At 38.1% G+C, this 25,078-nt stretch overlaps 1 protein-coding gene across 4 annotated transcripts in view; it reads left to right on the forward strand.

Moving 5' to 3' along the window:
• Positions 1–4,901: 4,901 nt before the first annotated feature.
• Positions 4,902–25,078, forward strand: part of LRMDA (leucine rich melanocyte differentiation associated) — a 612,230-nt gene continuing 592,053 nt past the window's right edge. Inside the window, exons 1-2 of one of the 4 annotated variants that reach the window (XM_077183241.1) lie at positions 4,902–5,155; positions 9,036–9,136. In XM_077183241.1, the coding sequence (XP_077039356.1) occupies positions 4,904–5,155; positions 9,036–9,136 (353 nt within the window). In that variant the 5' untranslated portion in view covers positions 4,902–4,903. Of the gene's footprint in view, positions 5,156–5,244; positions 5,362–9,035; positions 9,137–25,078 lie in introns of those variants that run through there. The other 3 variants (XM_077183240.1, XM_054637712.2, XM_077183242.1) reach the window with 3 other exon arrangements.

The following is a 25,078-nucleotide window of genomic DNA, read 5'->3' on the forward strand; positions in this document are numbered from 1 at the left end:
AGAATGGAAAAATGTAAATCAAGGCCATTAGCTGACAGTAGGAAAGTTACATGAAAAACCCAGAGTTACATGAGCCTACAGTAGTGTGAGATAACCAATTTTCATTGACTGCGTTTTTGGACTAATTTATCCTGCAGAGTTTCAAACACTCCAGCATGGGAATACTTCTGGAAAAAACCCCAACACTTGAATGTCACTCAGATGTTCTTAACTTTTATGGCACTATATCACACTGCCATACTAATACTGTTCAAAAAAAGGTGTACCAGTGTATTGCACACATATGCAGGACTTGCTTTTCAGATCCCTTTAACCTGTTTATCATTGGCTGTTAAATATCCTTATAAGTGGCAGTATGAGAAGTAGTTTGGAGATAGGAAAGAAGAAAATCTAATTTGCAGCTGTTCAACTTAGGAATGGCAAATGACATCATCATTACTGTATTTCTTTCTGTAGGACTAAAGTACACACTTTATTGTACTTTATCTTTTTTCTGTCAGGGTTTTTTTCCTGCATGTTTCACAGCAGGGAGTGCTAGTGATGCTGTTTCCTGGGAGACATCTGAAGTTATTAGTTTGGACATTAAACACCCTGTTTAACTCTTTGTGATTAAAAACAGGTGTGAGGGAAGCTACATATGAATAAAATGTTCCTCTGGCAATACAGAGGAAAATGTCTGTACTACAGTCAGTCTTTCTCAGCTAAATTGATTTAGTTTGTATTCACATCATATTGCTGTGGATACTTATTAACAAATATTTTGAGACAATATTTTCATTGTTAGCATCAAGAAAATAAGTTTTATGGATAAACTGTGAATCAAATTTTCTGAAGGTCAAGTTAGAAAAAATTCTGTTACTTGGCTGAGGTTTTTTTGTCTGAAATTGTTTGCCTCAGAAAACTGTTCAAACACACTATTTTGTCACGAGAAATTATATATACGTGGGTTTTCTTAAAAGTAGACAATAGTTTATTTGACTTACTCTGAAATATAGGATAACTGTATTTGTGTACATGGAGGCATACATGCATAGTGTGCTGCAAGCTGGAAAACAGACCATTTTGATTAACTCAAATATTTTTATATTTTTATAACTTTCAGTTAATGAAAAAGTCAGGATTGCTATTATTTCCTCTAACAAATGTTCAGTGTTCATTTGAGATGGGGAAATGCTTGTATGCAAAGGCTTTATATGAAATGACATAATTCATTTGGTGCTTGGTGCTATGCCATATTTACTGGTTTGTATTAGCTAATTATTTAATCAGTTGGTCAATGAGATTTCCTGATTGTAACTAAGTACACATTTTAAGCAACTGACTCCTAAAATGACACAAAGCTCTGTTATTATATGAAGAACTTATTTATAAGAAGCAGATCTGATGGGTACTTGCCATGGTTCCAACACATTGCTTCCCACTTGTTTGGAACTGGTTTCCAGGTATTATTTTGAACTTATAATGCTCTTTATTCAAAGAACAGGTCAGCATATATACATATGTGTGTGTATAAAAGATGTACTGAGCATATTAGTGTTTCTCAAAACCCCTATTTTTTTACAGGTCCATGCTGTATGTAACTGAAATATCAAGTAGTTTTGGCAATACTCTGTTAAAAATTTTAGGAAATCTTATTGAATGGCCCATACAGAAGTGCCACCTTCTGCATCTAACTGCAGTGAAAGTGATTATTTAAATAAACAAGTGATTTATATAATTTTTTAAATATAAATAACTGTAAAAAAAGACATTTCAAAGGCCAGCTATGGCCAACTGTCACATAAACTATTTTAACCTCTACAAAGAATGCTCACAAAACTTTCAGCTTCTGAGTAACCCCTGAAAAATATATTCTGTAAGTAAAACTTAGTCCTTTGAAGCTTTACTCATATAGGCAGCCCCATCAAAGCTAGATAAAACCTTCAGATGATGCAGGCTGTGTCAGGCCAGGACTCAAGGTCATGTTTTGAGATGCTCAGAAATACAAATACATATGGTAAGGTGAAGAACAGCCTAAATCCAGAGGCTGCCTGACGTTCATCTGGGATCTGCGCTATCAAGTGACACTGATGATCAGCTGGCTCCAAAGCTGGAGAAGTCCTTTGGTATTTACATTGCACTGTGATGGATTTCAGCTTCATAACAGCATGGGCACATTGACTCATGCGCCTGAAACCTGAGACTAGGTTATAACTTTGTTACAATTGCAGATTAGATGTTACAAAATAGTCCTTCGGGGCTGTGTGTTTTCATTGCTTTCGAAAATTACATGCAAGTGACGGGTAGTTAAGAAATAAGGGAATAAAGCAGACTCTAAAATTACAAAGTTTGAGAAGTTCACCAATAATCCTGTAGGAAACTGGCAGCAGAATTAGGATTTTTGAGATGTAAGTTTTCAAAGTCTAGGGAAGCACCACAATAAGACAGTCATCTCTCTTCTCCTTTCCTCTGTTTCAGGGAGCTTTTTTTTCCCTTCCTTTACAGTATAATAGTCCCATTTTGTCACTGCAGTCGGTAGCACTCCCTTTTTGTTACACACCATGGGACTTGGACCTATTATTTATCCATGGCAGATAACAATCTAGGCCATGTCTGTACAAGAAAACTTTGAACTGGTTTCAAAAGAACGACTATAAGCCTGATGCACTTAAAACAGTTTGCCACCTCTTTAAGTTGTTTTTGTAATTTAGAAAATTCAGCTCGACTGATTGAAGAGATGATAAAGTCAATTTAAGTCACCTGGTTTAGGGAGCTACACCTGCAACTTTTCCCTCTAGACAAGGTCTTGCCTAGTAAGTAGGAGGATCAATGGCAGGTTAATGCAACTGGAAATGTAAGAAGCTGGAAAAACCCCCCAAACTTGCTATTATTTGTGTGGGTTATTTTGTAAACTATTTAGGCAGGGATTTTTTTCTTTGTAGAGATCTCTAAAATGACAGCTAACACTCTACTAAAATTAATCCTAATAATGTAGATAATGATAAACTAAATTGTTTTCAATATAGTTATTCCAATTTTACATGAGTGTAGTATTGAACTGAATTTACTCCACTAACACAAATACTGTAGCAGTGGGCCACATGAGCTGTATGTGTTCATTCTGGTGGGAACCACATGCTTGTAGCTAAAAGAGAGATAAAAAGTAGATACAGAAAGAGGAGAATGTATTGCTTTGTTTAAATATACAGTTCACATAGTACTTGTTTTTCTTGGCATATGTTATTTACTATATAATCTAATAGATAAATAAAGGCCTTGATGGTTTGAAGCATGCTGAGTGATGCTCTGAACTAGCAAGTATGCCTGGATGGAAAACTCTTAGAGAAACAGAGCTTTTATTCATCAGTGTAGGATCAGCTTATTTGCTGTGGCTGAAGGGTTTGATTCTTCTGTCTTACATGATACAAGGAAAATCAGATCATGCAAAGCACTGGAGTGATTTATTCATTGGCCGTATTTTGATTTTTATGTATGTTGGCCCATTGACATTTCTAATACAATATATTAAAACAACAGGGAGGAAGAACATTTTTTCCCTCAGCTCTTTGCTCTGTGTTTCCTGTCCAGAAATCACTGAAGAAGGAGGGATGGCTGTAGTGAAGTTGTAGTGCCACAGCTGTACCAAGAATTTATTCTGTTGATTCTAAGAGGTAGAGCAGCAAGTCCAGTATGGGTTTCTGCTGTGTTGCTGAATAAACTCAAGAAAGTGGTTTGCAGTGAGGAATACATATCCTCTTGAAACTTATTTCCTCTCACAGCATGTGCCTCCACTTTCAGCAAGAGTGAGTTATGCTATATTAGCAATAAAGGGGAAAAATGAGCCAGATTTTTAAAGGTGCTTAGGCAGCTGAAGAGGTAGGTAGATGACTAATAGGATTTAGGATCCAAGCTTGGGAAATCTTTAAAAGTCTCATATAAAATTCTTACAGAAAACAGCTCCTCTAGTCTGCCTGAACAGTGATAATCTACCATCATGGCATTATTTTAATTAGTAAATTCTTGTGTCCTGGAAAGACTCATTTGACAGGGTTTTGTGATAATTCCAAAGGTATTTCTGGTTTCCACACAAACTGTTCTATGTTCTAGAAACAAAAAAAAATACTGCTATGAGAATGTGGACCTTTCCTGGAGATAGCAGGAGATGTTTTTTTTTTGTTTGTTTTTCTGTTTTTCTGCAGGCGTTGCTTTACCAGTGACATACATCTCCTTAAAGGCAAGTTATGCTTTATGCCTCAAATTAATGAGCTGCCTAGTAGGTGGAAAGTCAGTACAGATAATGTTCCGAGTTATCTAGTGCCTTATGGGAACTGAAATCCAAGGTGTGATCCCTCTGTCAGTGTCACAGATTGGCACTTTCCATCACTTCTTCCCATGGCCTATCCCAGCACGTGGGGCTGCCCCGGCGCTGGGAAGGGCAGAGGAGCTGGGCGAGGGTCTGGAGCACAAGTCTTACGAGGAGCAGCTGAGGGAGTTGGGGTTGCTTAGCCCGAAAAGGCTTGGAGCGAGGGTGGGGGCAGCTTAAAGGAGGCTTTAGAAAGGTGGAGGCCGGTCCCTTTTCTCAGGCAGCTGCCGACAGGACGTACCTCTAGCTGGGCTAGGGGAGATTTAGGTTGGACATTAGGAAGAATTTCTTCATAGAAAAAGGGATTAAACATAAGAATGGGCTGCCCAGGGAGGTGGTGGAGTCATCGTCCCGAGAGGTGTTAAGAACACACTGAACGAGGAAACGCTGAACCACTTCATGCCTTGGTCTAGTTGGCGTGGTCCTAGGTTGCACTGGATGGTCTAAGAGGTCTTTTCCAACCGAGCCGATCCTGCGAGGCACGGCAGTCGCTGTGTGCCGCTTTGGGCTCGCTTTCCAGGTAGGATGCCGCAGTGGGGCCCGGGGCAGCCTCCGGCAAAGATGACCATGCCCGGGCACGCAGCCCTCGGGCCACGCCAGCCTCCTGCTGCCACCCGCCCTGGGCCCGGCTGCGCCCTGGGCCCGGCCGCAGGAGGCGGCGGGAGCTCCGCGCTGCCGCCGCCCCCGGCCCGGCCGCGCTTCCGCCCGCGTCAGCTGACTCTGCCAGGCAGCGGCCCGGCCCGGCACCGAGCCCGCGGAGCCTCCGGCACGGCCACGCGCAGCATGGCAGGGGCCGTGGTGAGCGGAGCACAGGTAGGTGTCCGCGGCCCGCAAGGCCGGCCGGCCGCGGCCCCACCTGCCGCGGGCAGCGCGTCCCGCCCCCAGCACTGGGAGCGGCTACTCCCGCTCCGCGCCGGCTCCCGCCTCTCTGCCGGTGCCTCTCCCGGTCAGTGGGGGCGGCGGACGTGCACGGGGCCGGTTTAGTTTCCAGCCGCACCGCACCACGGGACGCCGCGCAGGTATCGCCTCCGTCGCCGCAGCGCTGTCCCGAGGCCGCCGAAGGGAAGGGCTGAGGAGCGGGGCCGGGGGTGCGCTCCCAGCGCCGGCGGATAACGGAGCGCCGGGCCGGGCAGCGCTGCCGGTGCCGCTGCCGCTGACGTGCGGCGGGCGCGCCCCCGGGGCTCCCGTGCAGCGCGCTCCCAGCGGGATGCGCTCCGCCTCGGAACCGCGCTTGCTCTGTCCGGCTGGGGGGCCGAGGGAGCGAGCTGAAGGAGAAGTGAAATATGCTAAGTGTTTGTTGTCGCTCCTGAAACCGCTTATGTATGTTTCGGTTTGGTTAAAGAGAAGTTTGGAAATATAACACAGCCTGCTGACTTTTACCCAGCGCCTTGTATGGCTACTGAAAAAAATTCTTTGTGAAAGTTGATGACATTAGTGATGAACCTGTGACTAAAGTTAGAACTTTTTTTCTTCCCCCCTAAGGAGAAGAAACCTTGTCTTATTTTTGAAAATGGTTTGCCGTTAAACCAGGGTCCTGCCCATCTAATTGCTTCTTTAATCTGGTCACTATTTCTGTGTGGAATTCGTGTAAATATGTGTGTGATATGAAGGCAATTAATTGGCTAATTTTGAAGCTGCTGCAGGAAACAGTTCCTGTGGTCTCTGTGTTGCACCCTGGCACTGAGTGACCCGCTGCCTTCTTCCCTTGAGCATGCCTTGAGCCCCTTAATTTGGCTATGTGCCCAGCATACAATCTTCTAACAGCATAGAGTAAAATGTAATGCTCAGCTGACTAGAAATATTCTCCAGATATAGTTCCCTTCAATGGGAGAGAATATGCAGTATTGAGAGTTCATATGTGACCTTTTCGGTGACATTCCTTAATAAAGACGTTACTCTATGGGTTATTAAGATTACGGTATCATTGTAGAATGATCACAGAGACTAAATGGTGATACCCTCTGAAACTAAAGCAGAAGAGAGGTGCAACTGCTATTGATAGTTAACTTATGTTTTGAATATTTTGTAACAACATGTCTTTTTCATGAATTGCATAGTGTGTTGAAGAGTCTGCAAGAATATCTCAGGCCTCCATAGCCTATCTGATGCTGGCCTTTGTGGGAAACTGAACATTTTGGTGGGGTATTGAGTAGGCGACCAGAAATGACTGACTGTGACCAACCTTCACTATAAGTCAGAGAATTAGGTCACGGAAACCTCTACATCCAGTTTTTAATGCTGTGTGATGGTCTGTGACTGGTATAGAAAAATCTAAGAAATCTGCTGTTACTGATGTGCCTTGCAGCCAAAGAGCTGGAGTCTTGGGAAAAGTATGCTTGCTCTCATCTCTCAGTGACGATGTCTCTGGATATGTACTTGGGAGCTCATAGTCATTTTGAGGGTATTTGAAGAGGAAGCAAAAGGAAGAATACTGAATTATATACATTTTATTGTTTCCCAAGTAAATGATTTTGAAGTGGAACAATAAAAACAAAGAAATATTCTCATGTCTTCTGTCCACTGACATCTCATTTTATGTTAGCATTGTACTATGAGTGTGCTGAAGTGGACTCTGTGGAAGTAAAATGCCTTTACAAGGCCTCAGCATTGAGAGGCCATGATAACAATATGTCATCTGCAAATATGCCTGTGAATAATCTGTTTGCACCAGTTGTATAAATATATTTGCATATTATAACTGTTCAAAGGCTGAACCTTTGAAACATTTTATGTATTTTGTCTCCTGTGTGCTCTAAATGACATTTGTATGAATCTTTTTCTTCAATTTATATTCGCGTGGATAGGGCTTTGATGGCCAGGTAAGTTTCTGAAGCAGTGTGTAGTAGGCCAGAGTCCCCTGCTCCTTCTCAGCTGCTCCTCCCTGGGTGAAAAGCCAAGTGAGGGTCTGTGCTTTCACTGTGTTTGTAGCTCCTCAAGACATTCTTGTCCTCCCAGTGTTAATAGGCATTATATTTTAGTCATTTCTGTTTCAATGTGTTGCGCTGAACCAAATGCTTAATCCAAAGCATTAAGCTGTTAATGTGATGTGTTTCAAAGGATTTGCAAGCATTAATTTAAAGAAATCTGCAATTCAGTGAAGAATGATGCAGTTCTTTTATGCATACCTTTGTGTATGTTGTAAAACACATTGTGATTATCTTAGACGTAAACTGGAGGAAAACCCCAACATCCTTAATTCAATAAATTCTGTAAAGCATTTTCTGCTATATGGAAACCATTAGGATGCCAACTACCCAAAACAGTTCCTTTCCCTTTTGTTCTTATATTTGCTCAAGTTGTGTGTATGTCTGGTACCAGAATATATTTCAAGAGCAGGTCTGATTTAACAAGGGGAAGAAGTTGTTAAACTGAGCTTCAAGCTACCTGTTTTCTGCTCATAAAAATTATTTCACTGTTGTCAGCTTTATCTGTTGAAGTTATTGAACAAAATGAATTAAATGGAATGCCATATAGTATTATCAGATGCAATCATTTTTAGAGCGTAGGAGATCAGGATGACTTGCAGAAGTACATACTGTCAGTCTGCTTTGCAGAGGAGTCTCTGTTTTAACAGAAGGTGGAATACTATCAAAACAACTTTGATGGATTTTTTTTGCATATTTTTCATCCAATGTATTTTAGACTAGTGGAATATGGTATTGAAATTGACTTTATAATTAAACAAGTGGATAATAACAGTGTTGTATAGATAGTGGTCTAACATGGTGCTTAACTTGCTAGTTGGTCATTAAGGGAAACTCGGATTTCTGCAGCACAAAATCTGAAATGTCAGTATTTTGAACACAGTAAGGATGAGCCAATATAGATGTATAGAATTCTTGACAATAGTTTTGAAAAGCTTTGTGGGATTTCTTTGAGGAAATCAAACCAATGAGTTCTAAAACAGTACAGCAGAAATAATAGAAAAAGTTTAGCTGCTTTACGTTTTGTGTTCTTCTAGAAATATTGTCACTCACTTCATCCCGACTAAAAACAAATAAAACCAAACAGAATCTAAGTAGACTGGTTTTGTGCTACCACTAATTCTTCCTGTGTTTGCTGAAGATGGGTTAGATGGGCTGGTATGAAAAAGAGTACACAAACGTGAAGGTAATGAGAAGCCAGAAATATTTAAGACTTCCGTGACTGTCTGAAAAGAAGCCGCATGCTTCATTTTCATGGTCATGGGCAGCTCTCTTGCTCTGTCCCTAGTGTGTTACTGGGAGTAATAATCTTTTCAAGGAATGGTTAGAATGGATTGACCGTACACTGCTGAGGTATTTCTGCACCTAAATTTAGAAAACAACCTTTGTTTGTTGTATATGAAGGGCCAAACTGGAAGATCCTTTGGATGGTTTCTGATCCTTCAAACAAATTTCTTCTGGAGCATGTCAGAATGGTAATGTGATCAAAGTATATTAACAGTGAAATAGAAGAAATGTGATACATTTAATTGAAGTATTTTTACCTGGAAGGAGACAAAACATACATAAAGACTATGGATGTAATAAATATTAAGTAGATGGTATCAATAGAAAAATGAGTTTGTGTGATAGATTTTATAGCTGTAAAACTTATGTAGTTTAAAGCTGTATTGCCAATTCATTGCACGTTATCATTTTATCAATGACACAGAATCTGGACAGGGAACTAAATCTACTCATGAAATGTTTCCTTGTTGCTTCTTTCTCAGGTGTCCTACATTAGTCAGGACTGTGAAGAAATTCCAGAATTCCTAGGAAGAAAATATGGACATATGGCAAAAAGGCTAGATCTTAGCTTCAACTTGCTAAGGTATGTGGCAATATATAGTTTTTCAAGTGCAATGTGGAATTCCAACTCCTAAAATAGACTGGGGTTTTCTTCAAAGTAGAAAAAGGTATATTGGGTACATTTAAATGTTATCAAATGGATGACAATGTTTTATAGGTAATGTTTGTCTCCTTTTCTTCCACACTCGGAGCACAAATAACCAGGTAAGTCTGGAAAACTAATATGTTTTAACATAAATGATGCCTATTGAGAAGCTTATGTTTTGTTCTCTACTTAAATTGGAAAATAAACGTCGAAGAAGTGAAGAATGGGATCAAAAGTGAATTTTCCTTAACCAAAACACAAGTAAGTATGTGTTTCTCTCCCTTTCTAAAAATTTTATTTATAGATTTCTGGTTATTACTATAAATGCTTTATGATGCTCTTTTCCCTGATGATGTTTTTTGTTCTATGATCTTATTTTTGTGCATCTGTGTAGTTAAGTGCTAAAGCTAAGCACAGTTAGAATTTGTAATTCCTTCTAAGTATTTTAATATTTGGATTGGTTTAGGATTCTGTAGTATTGCTGTAAGCTCCTACGGCATCCCATTTCATTTAATCCTTATAAGAGAGCCTGCTGAGGTTCAGCAGAGTATATTTCAGGTTGAAAAATGTGGGCAAGTAAATAGAAAGAATTTGAGTGCAATTGTCTGTTTAATAAAAAAATAGGTTTGTGGAGGTAGGGTTGAACTCAACTCATTTTCCTTTTATTTTATTGGGGGTAAGGTCACAGTCTGCTTGTGAGGAGTAATACAAAAAGTAGTGTGCTGGTGCCTTGTTTTCCTAGAAGAAACAACTGTTGATTTTAACTTACTTAACACGCATAAACATTCTTCTGAGCCTCTGTCAACTCTGAAAGACTGAATCATACGTGTAAGAGGTAGCTGAGCAAAGGAGACAATAAATCTGTGGATTGTTGTTGTCTTATACCATGACTGTACTGTTGGATATTGTAATCAGAAAAGAGAATTTTGCTGCGGGATGGGATGAAACGGTAATTTTTTTATTTTTTTTTTTTTTTGTCATGAAGGTAATTCAAGGGTCTGTATGTGTGTTAAGATTTAACATGCTGGCAAGACTGCTCCTTGTTTACATTTCTGGGAAAAAAAGGTGTTTGTCTCTTTCAGTTAATGCATGATTTGAAGAACAGTTCTCTGAATTTGTTTCATTTCATAAAGTAAAATAATAACATTAAATTTGGATGTAAAGTACCACTTTAAAACTCTGATCATATTTTCATAGAGAGCACAATTGGTGATGTATTTATGAAATCTGTGTTTTCTTTCCTTCTTTTCTTCTCTATCCAAAACTACTTGGCTTGTTTTTCAGAAGGGATATAATTTGGTTTTATTGAGGTTTGGGGAAGAACAATCAGCTTGTCATGTAGGTGAAGTTGTAGTTGTAAATCTATAAAAGTATTTTAAGACCAGAAATCAGATTTGGGAAAGGGGAGAAGTGGATTTTTTTTTTTTTCATTTGGGAAGCTAATACTAAATGGGATGAGAGCAGTAGGGGTTTCTCATTTTGAGTAGTGCTTAGCTTTATTAAGCGTATAGAAACTAAGAGTGAAGTATTTATGGTACAGTAGCTGTTCACACTGGTCTGCATTTGTATATCAGCCGTGTACCTGCATATTATTGATAAAGTCAGAAAAGATACAGAATAAATGCCATAACCTTAAATGAATGTGAATATAGAGTAATGTCTTGGGCAGCTGTTGAAGCAAGCGTAAGCAGTGACATCTTTAAACAGGTGTTATTACTTAAAAATCTAATAATGTTGTAGTATAGTGACGAGCTTTATGATTTTTAGCAGTAAATGCTTAATTTGGAGAGTTTATCATGCTGTTTTCAGTGGGGAAACAATACCTACAATTAATGTTGATTTAGAAAGGAGTTTGATTTTTTTAGTGTAACTTACTGTCTCTTGTTGTTCCTTGGTAAAGGTGCGAGTTGAATGAAGAAGACCAAGGGTGACTAAATATAGAAAAAGATCAAGAGAATACTGTGTTTTGCTAGCAGTGTAGTTATTTGCAGTAAAGATGTTAGCTTTCATTATAATTTGATTTATTATTGGATGAGAGTTTGTGTGTTTTTTTGGAAGGAAAAAAGAAAACCAAATGTTCTTACATGTGATGGTTTTGTTACTCAGATTTCCCTAGTTATTTTCTTTTTGCCTGGGGTGTGTCCATATAACAGAGGAGGGGAGGGTTGTCAGTAGTTCTTTTGAACTGGCAGTTTAATACAGAGGAAGGTGTACATTTTTCACCATTTTTTTTCCAACTTCAGAATTCTTTCCATGCTAGAGCCCCTTCCTCTTTCTTAAAATTTAGGGGCCACGTAGATTCTTAAATATCTTTGCATCAGATGTGGTATATCTAATATCAGCACTTGATACATAATCACAAATGGTTGCTTTTGTGTCTTTCTTGTTTGCCTTTTTCCAAGAGCTAGCGTCTCTCCTGGGCTACTCTGAGCAGTACATGGATCCAGCTCTTTCTTCTGGCACTCAAAGTGACTCTTACCAGTCGCAGTGGTTACACATCTCCCCTTTTCCCTGGGAGGCAAAGGAAAGAAAGAGGTGAAAGGTACAAGGGAATTAAATGGGAATTTTGGGAAAGAGGAGGAGTAACAGCAATTTGCTGTGTGTGAGCCAAGAGAAAAATGTGTGTGTGCTTAATTGGCAGGATGTGGTGCCACTGGATTGCCTCCTGCTTATGTCTCTGGCTGGTGGAACTCCTTCAATCCCAGACGACTGTAGTCCACTTGTGACTTATTTCTTCTCATGCTGTTTTCATTACATTGATTTTGTTTGAATACTTTCTAATATCTTTTATTTCCTTTTGGGGCCAAGAGGGGGTTGTGAAGAAGATGGAGCCAAAATCTTGTCAAATGCACAGCAAAAGAACAAGAGGCAGTTGTCACAGCTGCAGCAAGGGAATTTCCAGCCTCCTCAGGGAAGGCTGAGTGGAGTGGAAGAGGTGCCTAGAGAGGCTCTGGAATCTCCACCCTGGGTGGTATTTAAAATGTGACTGGACAAACTCCAAGCAACCTGATCTAAATTTTGAAATCCCCCTTTTCTGAGCAGGGAATTGGACTAGATGATCTCTAGATGCTCCTTCCAACCTAAATTATGCTGTGATTCTGCAGCTTTATTGGTGTGGTATGCCCTGAGTTGTAGCAGCTCTTTTGATTTCATAGTGGTTTTCATCTATTTACACTGTGTATTTTCAATAAGGCATGTTTCAGCAGCAGAGATATTTTGCTTTGGAAATCTGCTCCTGAACCTCTCATGGCAACTGTATTTGATAGCCTTCCCTAGTAACAGGGTCCTTTCATAATAGGTGGAAAACATTTCCCAGTTCTCATTTTGTAAAGGCATAGAGCATGGGAAGAGGAGACACTGATGTGTGAGGGTTAGTGTTACCTGGAGACTTTGTAAAGGATTTCAAGGTGGAACGAAAAACTATTTTTGATAATGGAAAATTAAAGATTTCACTAAAACAAAACAAGATAAGTAGTAATCACTACTACTGGTGAAGGAAAGAAAGTAAGTGTGTAAGAAGGATGTAGTAGAGGTAGGGAGTAGAGATTTGATGAAATACAAAGATTTTAGTTTAGATGAATCTTGCATCTTTCTGGGCAGAAAAAAAAAAAAAACCCAAACAACCCACAACTTGTTTAAAGCTTTTTTTCACTTGTCTTAGATGACTCTGTTCAATTTTTTTCCTTTTGCATTGAAGGCTAAATGCACTCCAGTGCTTGAATAACAGATGTCAGTGGTTTTGTACAAACAGGTGCCATGCTTTTATAAATAACATCTACAGTTCAATTCACTGAGAAGTCCATCTTGTGATTTTGTCCTCAGTAGTTTTAAACATGTGAGTTGTTTTCCTTTTTCTTACAGAGATTTCTTCTTGGTCTAAGCTATGAGGTGAAAGGGAGAGTGAATCTTTAATCTTGGCCAATGAGGAAGGATTAATCCAATAATTGTGCTCATAGAGATACAAATATCTCTTCCTTCTCTCTAGGGTGCAGATTATTTCTGCTAGGAGCCTGAATAATTTGCACAGTAGGTGCTTGTGCATAATTTTCACTGTCTGGTGAAAAAGGTGCATGTATGAAAACATTCCCTTGAACTTCAGTCCTAGTCTGGAATGTTCCTCCCTGACTTTTGTGAGGCTGAGGCTTTGTAATATCTTCTCTGTGGACTAGGTATTGTTCTTTCTCTCTTCTGCCTCCTGTTTTTAGCCTGGGGTAATATGCAAGTGGCAGCCTGAAAATGGGCTTCAGTTTTTACAGGGCATGTTCCTCTTTGTAAGTTGAGCATGTGAAAGAAAGGCTTTTTTTTTTTTTTTAACCACCTTCCCGGTCTGTGCAGCAATAAGACATGCAGAACAGGAAGATGAACAACAAAAGAGAGATGGAAATAAAAGCCAGAATTCAAAACAAAGCATGACATATTTTTAAAGCCTTTAGACTCATCTTTATAGCGCTTTAAAATGTTGAAGGAAATGCACTATTGTTAAAACTTTTTGATGGTTTTATTTATAAGGTAGAAAAATATTTTCACCATAATTGGGTAACTCTTAATCGTAGCAATTGCATATTTATCAGTATGAGGGGCTGTTATTAATGTAGCTGTCATGCACAAACACATTTCTGCATTAAATCCATTTAGTATGTGCATTATTCGGTCTAGAATGTCACCAGGACATCAAAGCCCCCTTAGGCATAAGAGCACAGTGCCCTGCTGTGGCTGCAGAAAGGGCTTGATCAATAAATGTAACATGTTAATGCAGAGCAAATAGAATAAAAGATTTCTTTGACAAGACATGAAAAATCACCTTGTGGCAGCTGGCATGGTGATGCCATTTCAGCGGAGACACTAGCAAAGTTGATCTGACAAGTAAAGAGGAGAGATGATGGTTATAAGGTGCTTTTGTTTCAAACTTCTTTCTTGACCTGTCAGGTTTTGAAGGAGCCTGAATGGCCCTTTTTTGTCATGTGAAAATTGTAGTCTTAGGCAGTTATGAAGCAGTTATCTCTTCTCAAATTGTGAATGCTGCTGTTTAATTGATTCACTTAGCATTTGAAACTGTCACGCATTAATAATTGCTAAATCCTGTAGATACTGCTCCAGTGTGTCATGCTTAAATGTGTAGTTATCAGAAAATTAATATCCTTAATGAACTGATGCTTTCAAACTAGCATTGCATGAAGTCTCTTTTGCCCTTTCATTTGCTGAAGGTATATCAGCCAGTTTTCAGAGACACCCCTCCTGACAGTTGTGTGGTTTTATTTATTTATTTTTTTGATGCCCAACAAATGCCAGCTTTGCTTTGGGTACATAGTGTGCTCAATGACAATAAATATAGTAATTATGCTGGAGTTGGTAATTAACATAATTATAGTCAATTACGACAAATACAGTGCAGAGCTAAATGAATGAGGGTGAGAAATTAGCAAGCTAATTGATTTACCTTACGTGCTGCTTTTTCCTGCAACTAACAGTTGCAGATTTTCTGCAGCAAAGAGTGTTTACAAATAGCTGATTGTGTTTTGAAATGATTGTGTCTTGTGGCTCTCACTGCTGTTTCCCCTACACTGAGGTGAAGAGGATTGAAATATGGGGTAGTGGTTACAAGGAGAAAGGAGCTGCTTGGTCCTCACTGAATGCTTTGAAGGAAGATGTATGTACTTACTTTAATTTTAGATGCTTCTTCCAGTACTGAAAGGAGAAAAGCCTATGTGATCCTTTACAAAAGATATTGCTTGAGAAATTTTGGACATATATTTTAATCCTCTTAGATGTTGCCTGAATTATCTAAGAAACATTTATCTATCTGTCTGTTCATGTCCGGAGATCTGCAGAGCACTGGATAGCTGAAGGAAGAATTGTTCAAGGAATCTAAGTGTGTTGAAATAGTATGCCCTTGTTCAACCATCAGTTTCAATAATTTAAACCACTGGACCAGTAGGGATGCATAATATCATAACATTTGTGCACATTATAATTGCCTGTTTTGTTTCAAGATGATTTATAGTATCTTGTCTGAAATAAGTGTATTCGAGCTATGGAGTTAATCTGTTTCACTCTCCTTGTTTTTTTCTTTTCTTTCAAGCATGACGACACTTTACTATGTGGAAAGAGAATGTATATGTTTAAAAAAATCTTATTGAAGATTTTGTATTGCTCTTTTAAGAAAAATGTTGAGTAGTATTTGAGATTTCTTTCTTTTAAGAAAACAATAATTTACATATGTTTGTAAATTTTATTCTGGATATTGTTTATGGTTTGAAGGTAAATGGAATTGTATAGAGAGACTTCAGCAAAGAGATAATGTTTTCCATGGCTAAGCAATCTGAAATTTATAAATTCTTGGTAATTTTTCTTCTATTATTGCAGTAAATGTATCAAGTTCAAATTAGTAGGTGTGTAGTTTGAGGTGGATACTCAAAGTTTACCCTTAAAGGCATGTCCTACAATAAGCACAAGGTACTCTTTTTTAAATAATGTTGAAATGTTATGGGTGTTTAAAAATACTTGTATAGTAACACTGCTAAGAATGGTCAGTCTTTAGAAGCAATTCAGCTCCTAGAATAATTTTGCTGAATTAAATATTTATACATGAGGAATCATTGCAATTATTTACAGATATAATAATCTTTCTGTTGAAGTCTAACATGTTTGTTAATCACTGTGGACTACCTTATGTGTAATTATCTTTCTACTGAAAGAACTTATTGTTTTAGATGGACTGAAGACAAGTATGTTGATGGATTCTTTCTACGGGTAATACCTAGGGAGTTATGTAAGAGAAAGTTTTATAGATGTATAACTATTGGAAAACTAGGAGGAGAGCATTACCAGTAACAAAAACAATTACAAAATTCAGCTATTAACTCTGCTTTGGGCAGTTGATCGACATCAAAGCTAAATCTACTCCTTGCTCTTTTCTTCCCTTCCTTTTCCCTCCCACCATGCCACCCCTTTTTAAAAAGTGGCATTTCAACAGGAACCAGGTGTGATCTGGCTTTTTTCCCCCACCTTAAATCTTTGGCAATACTAAAACTATTAAGATACCTTATCTGGCATGCAACAGCCATGCCTGTGTTCTTTTGCTTTGTCAACTTTAAATACGATTATAGAATATTTGCCACTACAAAGCATTATCTGTGTGTGTTTTTCTGACTTGTATATTTTCCTGCTATGTCTTAATTCTGGTCATTGGTTTATTGTTGATATGAAGGGGGCCAGTCAATGACTGTTAAAAATACCAAATCAATGGGTTATAGTATGCACTTAAACATCTCACTGATTTCAGCATACTATACCATGGATGTAAGCTGTATTTTTTAATGAAAAAGTTATTTTTCCAAACTCAGTAATATGTAAATAATAGGTACTATAAATTGTTGTATTTCAGTATGGGTGGCTGTTATCTTCTTCAGTCCCAGCAGCCTCTCTTTTTGTCCATTGATCCTTGCTTGACTTTTTATGGCCACATAGTCACTAACAGACTGTGAAAACACTGTTGTATATATACCTCTGACCCCCCGTGCTGGCCATTATCCATTGATTTACAGTACCTGACAGATCAGAACACAGGATTGTTTTCTGTTCTGCTTTCCTCAGGAAAGCTTAACATTGTGGAAGGAGTTGTCTTCAGGGTGAATCACGTGGTAGAATGGGGCAAAAACTTTTTACCTGAACTATTGGCTTAGGGGATGGTGTAGGTTCGTATTGTGTACCAGAGAATTCTTGAGAGGATTGCTAGAGCTTGAAATCTGGTAAAAAAATTAAACAGCACAATTTGACATTAAGTAAAATAAGTTTGTGAGCTTTGATTGTTACATCCTTAATTATAGCTGGTGAATATTGCTATGCTGGTTGGTGAAAGTTCTGTTTTTGGGGAAATCCATGTCAAAAGGTCTGTTGCAATTATGAATAAAGATGAAATCTGTACTTCTGAACACAGATGAGTGACAAACTGGGACTTGAACAGAGACAGGGTTTCAGATTAAACATCCATTAACTCAAGGCTGTTGGTAAATCGACTGCGGCAGAGCATTTCCCAGTGAACTGGTGTTTGCATCACGTAATTTTCTTTGTGTTTCAGTGTGTAGGGAGTGAACTGCTTTTTCTTGATCTGAGATTGAAGTTGGATTTTGAAGTGATGTTGGATGCTAAATCTACACAATCTGCAGTTGTTCTTTGGGTACCCAGAGCACTTAATTCACTGGCACAGTCAATCTAACTCCTCTTGTGAAAACCAGACTTAAACTAAAATCAGTTTTTGTGTTGAATTCTGTTCTGAACAATAGGAATCTATGTTAGATTGAGAGAATATCAGTTAATAAATGGAAGACTATCACAGTCTATGGAAAGTATTGGCATTTGGAAGAGAAATAGTTTGATGCACTTACTTTAGCTTTCCAAGAATGGCAGTAGATTGAAAATAATTTCTTGGTGATTGCTCCTGCATAGTCCATGATTATCTGGATTTTAAGGCTGAGAGGTACTTTTTTTTCAAGAGTATTGGGGGTTAAAGAAAAGGGCATGATAAAGAGCATTTGTTAAATACAGTAATCAGATGGATCATTATTTCTTTCTGACTTCCTTAATCTCTCTCACTCTAAAACAGTATTTCCTCATCATTGCTGTTGTGAAACAAGAGCGAAGGACTGCAGAAATAACTGTTGTCTGAGGACAAGGAGCTTGGCTGAAGGGAAGAACCTGCATTAACCATGGAATTATTGCCTCTATCTTTTCCTCTCTATTTTGTTGAAAGGTATCATCTTCTCACCTTAATGCAATATAAAGGACTCTCAGCATATAGTTGCAGATGTGAAGAACTTGACTAGCTTTGCTGATTCCAATCACTAAGGAGGGCCTCAGTCCTCCAGTGTTCAACAAACCTGCTGGTGGTCATGGTACAAAAAGCTACTTGGCATTTGGCAGGAAAATACTTACGGAGCTTCTGCTTATGCATCACTTGTTTGTTTATGTGGTCTTGCATGGTTTGTGCCACTTTTGAGATCTTGCATTTTACATAAATCATCTTTACATAAATTGTCCTGGAGATGATTTTTCAGATGAAAAAGACCATCCTCAAACCCTTCTCTCATGCAAGCGTGAAGAGTGAGGAGCATGGAAGTGCAAAAGGGCCATGTATTTTTCTCAGGCTCTGGATTCAGCATGTCAAACCAGACACACTATACAGTAATTATACTGTCTTTAGGGTCCTGGTTAATGCAGTGTTATAGCTCAGTTGCAGGCTTTACCCATGAACTCATGCTTGCAATTATGTGACATTTTATCATTTTTATTTATATTTTTTTGTTTCCTCTGGTCTTCCCTTTTGATGCTGCTTACCTGAGTGAGTTGCTCACTGGTAGAGCAGGAAGATTATTTCCTTTCTTAATACTGTATTCTGCCTTTTTAATTTAATTTGCCTGCTGAGTTTATAAATGGAAGTGGTGAATGTTGTTTGTGTAATACAGCCATTAGCATTGCTCATGTTTGTAGGAAGCCTTGCTATGGTGAGAGACAACAGTGGTAGAAATACGTTTTAAAAGAACACAAGTAAGAGTTCTAATGTTAGGGGGTAGTTTAGTTGGTCCAAAAGTCGGGGAGGTTGATAGACTCTTTCAGATTGGGCCCATAGTTCTCTTCAGGTGCTTAAGTGTCTGTTTTTCCTGTGCAGTTGGTATATGAGCTCTATTGGCAGATAGTAATAATTGGATGTATGCACAAGGCCAGCTCATTTTTTTCATAGAAAGCATAGTGTGTGTTGGCTGCTGCTGACAGCTTACTGGCATTTAATGCACACACAGAGACACACACACCCCCACACAAAAAATAACATCTTATAAATAAAGATCTTTAGGATGTATGCATATTTCTTTATATATAAGTATGGTATATGTATTACATGTATATCAATTATATTTTTAATCTGTATAATCTATATAAACTTGAGGGTGATGCTCAAGTATTTTTCTACTTTGATTCAGGACTTGTGGTAGGACTTTGTCGATGATAACCTTTTCACTTATAACCTTGAAGGGAGGAGCACATTACTTAGAGGTTGCTTGCAAAAAACATTCAGTCTCTTGAGCATAAAATCTCTTCAAGTGCAAGGAAATGCAGCAGAGTTGTCCTTGAACCATTTGAGATTTGTAAGGTCCAAGACTTGCTGAAGTGCAATGACTCTTCAAGGCCGTGTGGCCACAAAAGCACTGGATGAGGATGCTGTATTTTTGACTCTCAGGACTTTCAAGACATTTTAGTTGGAGAGATAAGAAAAACTTACCATAGTTGACCTAGTTACTTAAGTGATAAAGTGTAGTGGTTATTCTAAAGCACTTAAAGGCTGAAGGAAAAATGTTCTAGACAGGCCAAGGATTAACAGGATATTGAATATTCTTAAAGCTCTGCTTCCAGCATAGTTATGTTAAGATAATTTGGCAGTCCAGTGTGTGAATGTTCAAATCACAGCTGCTCAAGGATCTGAACACTTTCTACCTATTATCTTGTATTTAATACACTCTGTATCTTGAACAGTGAAGTGCTTTGGAACAGCACAGAAACAGTCATATATGAAGATGATTATACTGGAATTGCTGTGGGAAAAATGGTCAAGTACTATGTTTTCTAGGAATGGAAACTGAGTTACCTAAGCGAGAGGCTGTGTATGTGTCCAGTTTACTTTCTTCCCTCACTCTGTGCTGCCTTTTCTCCCCAATGCCTTGATCTTCTTAAATCAGCAGAAGGCTGCTGAGGGTGCTGCTGAGAGATTTGAGTGCAGGTGCAACCTTTGGGTGAGGTTCCTGCATTCTTGCCAGTGGTCTCTCTCTTTTGTTCCCCGTGTTGCTCACAATGGGAGCCAGCTGTTAGCTCTGCTCATGTGCAGTATTGGTTCTAGTTCTGCCAGGTGCACAATTAGTAATTGTCTGCCAGTCTGAGTGGGGAATGTCACAGGCCAGTTCAGTTTCTTTCACTGCCAATTCTTTGGCTTCCTTTAAATAAGTCATATCAAATAGTCTGTTACTACCACTAATAAAAAGGCTTTTGAAATTTGGATGTACCTCTAATGAGACTCTATCTCAACCCATTTAATTTGAGCCACTTCCCTGGGACTGAATTATAGACTCTGCAACCAGAGGTGGTTTGAAACAAGAGGTTCACCTGCATTTAAATGATTGAGCAGAAGAAAAGAAGTTTCTAAAATTAAGGAGACTAATGCATTACTGTAGATTTCGTCTCTCTTCCTTGTAATTGGTCAATGAAGGAGGAAAGAACAAATGTCTCCATTGAACTAGAAGTGAATTGTGTGTTTTAGGATAGCATATGAAAGTCTAGGTTGCTGTAGTCCTAGTATTTTAAAACCTAATGGAATGGTGAAGTCAGCTTTAAGGTAATCTTGTACTTTTTTTTTCTCCCGTTTTCTTTCTGAGTGGGACCATAAATGCACTGGAAGCATTTAAGACAAGTGTGGGTAGAAATAGTAGTACTAGAAATGCATCAAGACAGCTATTAGTTGTAAAGTTGATATTTGTATTTACAGCGTAGCTTATTCCTATCCTATAATATGCAATGAATAAATAATTCCTATATTGTAGCAGATGCACCTTAGTAGGCAGATTAGCATCAGAAATGGTCAATAAGTTTCATTCTATACACAGAAGATCAAGCGTTTCAGGTTCTCTACCTTATATTCAATGCATTGGGATGTCATAATCTAAATCAGATTTTCTGTATGATTCCCTGACTGTGTATTTCCATACAATTCTCATTCTTAGGGGGAAAACAAAACTAGGGAAAAAGACTTCTGGACCCAAGTGAGTGGAGTGAAACCTTATTCACACCTGTCTTTTCCCTAGTAAAAAACCACAAGAAAGTCTGCAAAAAAGATAAGTAGGTACAAACTTATAATAAAGGTTTCTCTGTAAGTTCCTAATATCAAATATCTGAACTTAACCTCTGTGTCAAGGAATTTGCTCAATTAAAATATATTCTTCTGCTTTTCAAACCACTTGCAGAAAATAATAGATATTTCCTTTGACTAGATTTTGTATGCTGAACACAAATAAGATTCTTGTTCAAATCTATCTCATTGACTGGGAATAACCTTATTCATATTATAGAGTGCATTCACATCAATGCATATTATGTAGAAAGCTAAGTATTACTTAGAGACCTGCACAGGACGGGCATTTCTCTGCAAAATTTTAAAATCTGTCCTTGTCTTTTGCTACAGAGCACTTTATGTATGTATGCATTTATTTATTTAATTAGTTATTTATGTTAAGGCCCTCATCTCTTAAAGTGAGCATTGGAATAGAAAGCAAATTGCTGTTGAATTCCCTCTCTGCTGATTTCAGCTAATTCAACCACAACTAGTGTATCAAAAAGAGTAAACAATTCTCCCCCTCTTCACCACATAGATACTGACAAGGAAATGATCTTTGACCCTATGTAAAGCTTTACATGATAGACTCTTCAGATTCTCGTGTGAGCCATGCTAAGGCTCCATGTGCAAACTTGACAGTGCCTGTCTGTGCTTGACATTATAACTTTAGGATTTGATGTTATTTAAATATACTAAAATGTACCCTGTATCAAACTGCAGGTGCTGCTACACTTCTATTACAGCACAGTAACACTTGCCTCGTAAAAAATCTGAGGCTTGTGAAAGAGTTAAGCAAAGCAGCTAGAAATGGTTTTCAGCTTTTACTTTTCAGATACAACCTTTTAAGCATACCTACATTTACCTGCAATGGCAATCGTTTTGCATTTTAATGACAAATCAAGTATGCTAACTTGCATTTGAAACGAAAGTGCCTTAAATGTCTCTGGCTGTCAGAATGAGATGTTAGGAGCTTGATGAAAAGAGAACAAAGAAGACAAAGTATGAAGCCTAGATACAGAGCAAAATGAAATAAAACCTTGTATGGCCTGTCAGGGGTGTCAGTTGATATTCCTATCTAAAGCACATTATAGTATTACTTTGCAGCTCATAGCTTACTCATCTGTCTTTTTTAATTCATCACATTCTAGCCCACATCTTTTAAGTCCCATGTGTCAACAATGGAAGAAATCTGTTAATTGACAAATGAGTGTCACAAATGTGAATTGGTGCCTTTACATCAGAGGCAGGTAGTCTCTGTTGTTTTTTGTCGGCTCTATTATTGGCATAAGCCAGTGTAAGACATCTGTCTTTGCCAGAATGAGAGATGACAGCCAGAGAAGGGCTGTCATTGTTTTAGTGCATGTTCATTCTGCTGAGATACTGTATAAAGATAAAATGTCAGTTAAAAGAATATGAAAAACTATCGGGAGGAAGTCCTTAAATTACTTGGGAAGGGGATCTGGGAATTGGTGCCAGAATTGAAATCCGAACGTTCCAGTTTGCATCTATCACATCAATTTAAAAATAATACTTTCTGAGTAACTGGGTCAGTTTATAAGGCATTTAGGAAAACGTTATGTTGTGTTGGCATAATTAGCTCATAAGATGGAAAGAAAAACATATCTTCACAGGATATGAGTTTATTACAAGTTCATTTTTCAAACATGTATAGAATTGTTTCAATAAAAATATGCTGTGTAGCATCTCTAGTGTTGATTTACATCTGTTTTGAAATATTGAAATTGCTCCATTCCAATTTCTTTTTCTGTTATAGTTCTATTTTAGATTGATGAATAACATAATGAAATGAAAAGCATAGCCAGCTGTGAGTTGATGAGACAATTAATAGGAAGAAAATTATTAACATAGTTTCAGGGTGTCTAGAGGGTGTACAGTATATAAAAGTTACTCCCAAATCACTAAATCCCTTTATTGCAATAAATGACTTTTTAATCTTGGATAGCACAAAAGAGAGGAGGAAAATGTTTTAATGGAGGTGGTAGAAAGGGGGAATAGAATTAAAATGTCATAAAAGGCTGCCATTTTACTTTTGACTTTATATCGAAAGTCATAAGAAAGGCAGATTGGCACTTTTATCTTCAGTGGCTCGTACAATCAACCCTGTGCTGTACAGGACACTCGCTGGGTAGCCCCCTCCTTCCCAAATGATCTATCACTTGGGTTCTAAATGACCTTGTCTGAACTTGAGGCATTTTGAGGGCTATGTTGACACAATCTGGTGAAGGATGAGCTCTAGATCTGTGGGCTGACTGAGTGGAAGTTTCAAGATGGATGTCTCTGAACTGGAATTTATTAAAAGTCTTAATTTTAAAGTGACTTGGGTTTTGCATTTGAAATAGGGCTGTCAATAATAGCAAATCTGAGACATTCTGGATTATGATACTAGTTAATATAGGTAAAATTGTCATTCATAACTTTGTAGGATTTGTGGTTTTTTCATTTTTTTAACTTGCTTCTAGCAATTAATTGAGTAGCAGAAAAAATATCAGACTGGTATTCTTTTTCCCCTTCCCACCATCTTATGTGGTGCTCTCACATTTTATTTGACTAGCGTGTTTATCTCCAAGTGTCTTCTGTCTCTTTCACTTCAGTCCATAGTTAATGTCGATTGTAAGTGTAATTACTGATACCAGTTACAGAGTTTAATACTTCTAATAGGTGCTAGTAATTTTATGAGTCTTCGGTGTCTTAGGGTCTAAAAAGCTAAGAATGAGTAGCATGCAGCTTTCTTTTCTTTTAACTATTTGGATAGAAGCATTGTTGCTCTGTAAATAGATTTCCTATAAAAATAATACTAAGAGAGAAGGTTGTTTTTCTCTTGAAGGTCTACTTGTTTTTTTTTTTTTCATTAAAAAAGCTAGTATTTTCAAAGTTCTTTGGAATTAATTTTGCCAGACAATATTTTAAAATATTTAATCTATGAAAACCAAGAAGTATTTGCTGCTTGTATTACAAAGGTTTGTGAGCCTTGGATCCCTGTAAGTTTGTAATGAAAGCTTCATTCTTTCATTTCCAGCCTTCATTGGTTCTAAGCAGATGTTTAAATTTCCAGTCAAAAGCCATGCTGCTTGTATCTAAATTGCCAGGCATGTCTTCTCAGGCAGTTATTCATCATGTGCTTTAAAGTTCAGTTTCCTTTGAGAAGTGGAAAGGCAACACTGGCTCCATTTTACAGATGGCAGAACTGAGTTGTGAGGAGGCCTTGTTCATTAACTATACATGACAAATATAATTATCAGCTCTTCATACCAGCTTGCATAAACCACTTCTGCATGGGGGGACAAGAAATGGCTGACACCTGTCCACTTAGCAAATCAGAAATGATCCTAGAGATAGTTTATTCTCATGTATTGCTTGTCTGCACTTTCTGTTACCTGATAATGGATGCATGATACAGCAGGGACTAAAAGGAAAGATGTGTTATAGGCTTAGAAGAAATTCTTGTTTCCTTTTGGTTAAATGTATATAATTATAGATATAACAAAGGTAATGGCAAAAGAGATGTGGTCTAAGGCTGTATCTTCTATTGCTGATTTTATTTCTTCTATTTCTTCCTTTTCTAACTAAAATTAAGAGATGATCAGAAGGGTAAGTAGGAATACTGGATCCGGTCTCTCTAACAGAAAGAACTGAATTAATTTCATAATGAAAATTCATATGCTGGACATAGAGTCAGAGTTAGTTAAGTTACTTCCCTGTTTCATACCCAGTGCTTACAGGAAAGTGCCATGAAGCTTGTGGAATTCTGCTTTGGGAGCATGTATTTGTATGCCACAAATACAAGTATTGCCACAGTTAAGTTAGTTCTAGAAAGGGGAGATACAGGAATATGACGACAGAAACGTTGTACGTGTGTGTGCTCTTACCCTCTGGGTGATTCCCCTTCTGACTGCCAGCTGTCTTACAGAATCTGAAACAGACAAAAGTTTATTGGGTAGTATTCAGAAACATGTCAGTGGCAATGGCTGGATCTCTGATTTCAATTA

This window comes from Agelaius phoeniceus, chromosome 9 (assembly GCF_051311805.1).
Source record: "Agelaius phoeniceus isolate bAgePho1 chromosome 9, bAgePho1.hap1, whole genome shotgun sequence".
In the NCBI taxonomy this organism is placed as follows: Eukaryota; Metazoa; Chordata; class Aves; order Passeriformes; family Icteridae; genus Agelaius; species Agelaius phoeniceus.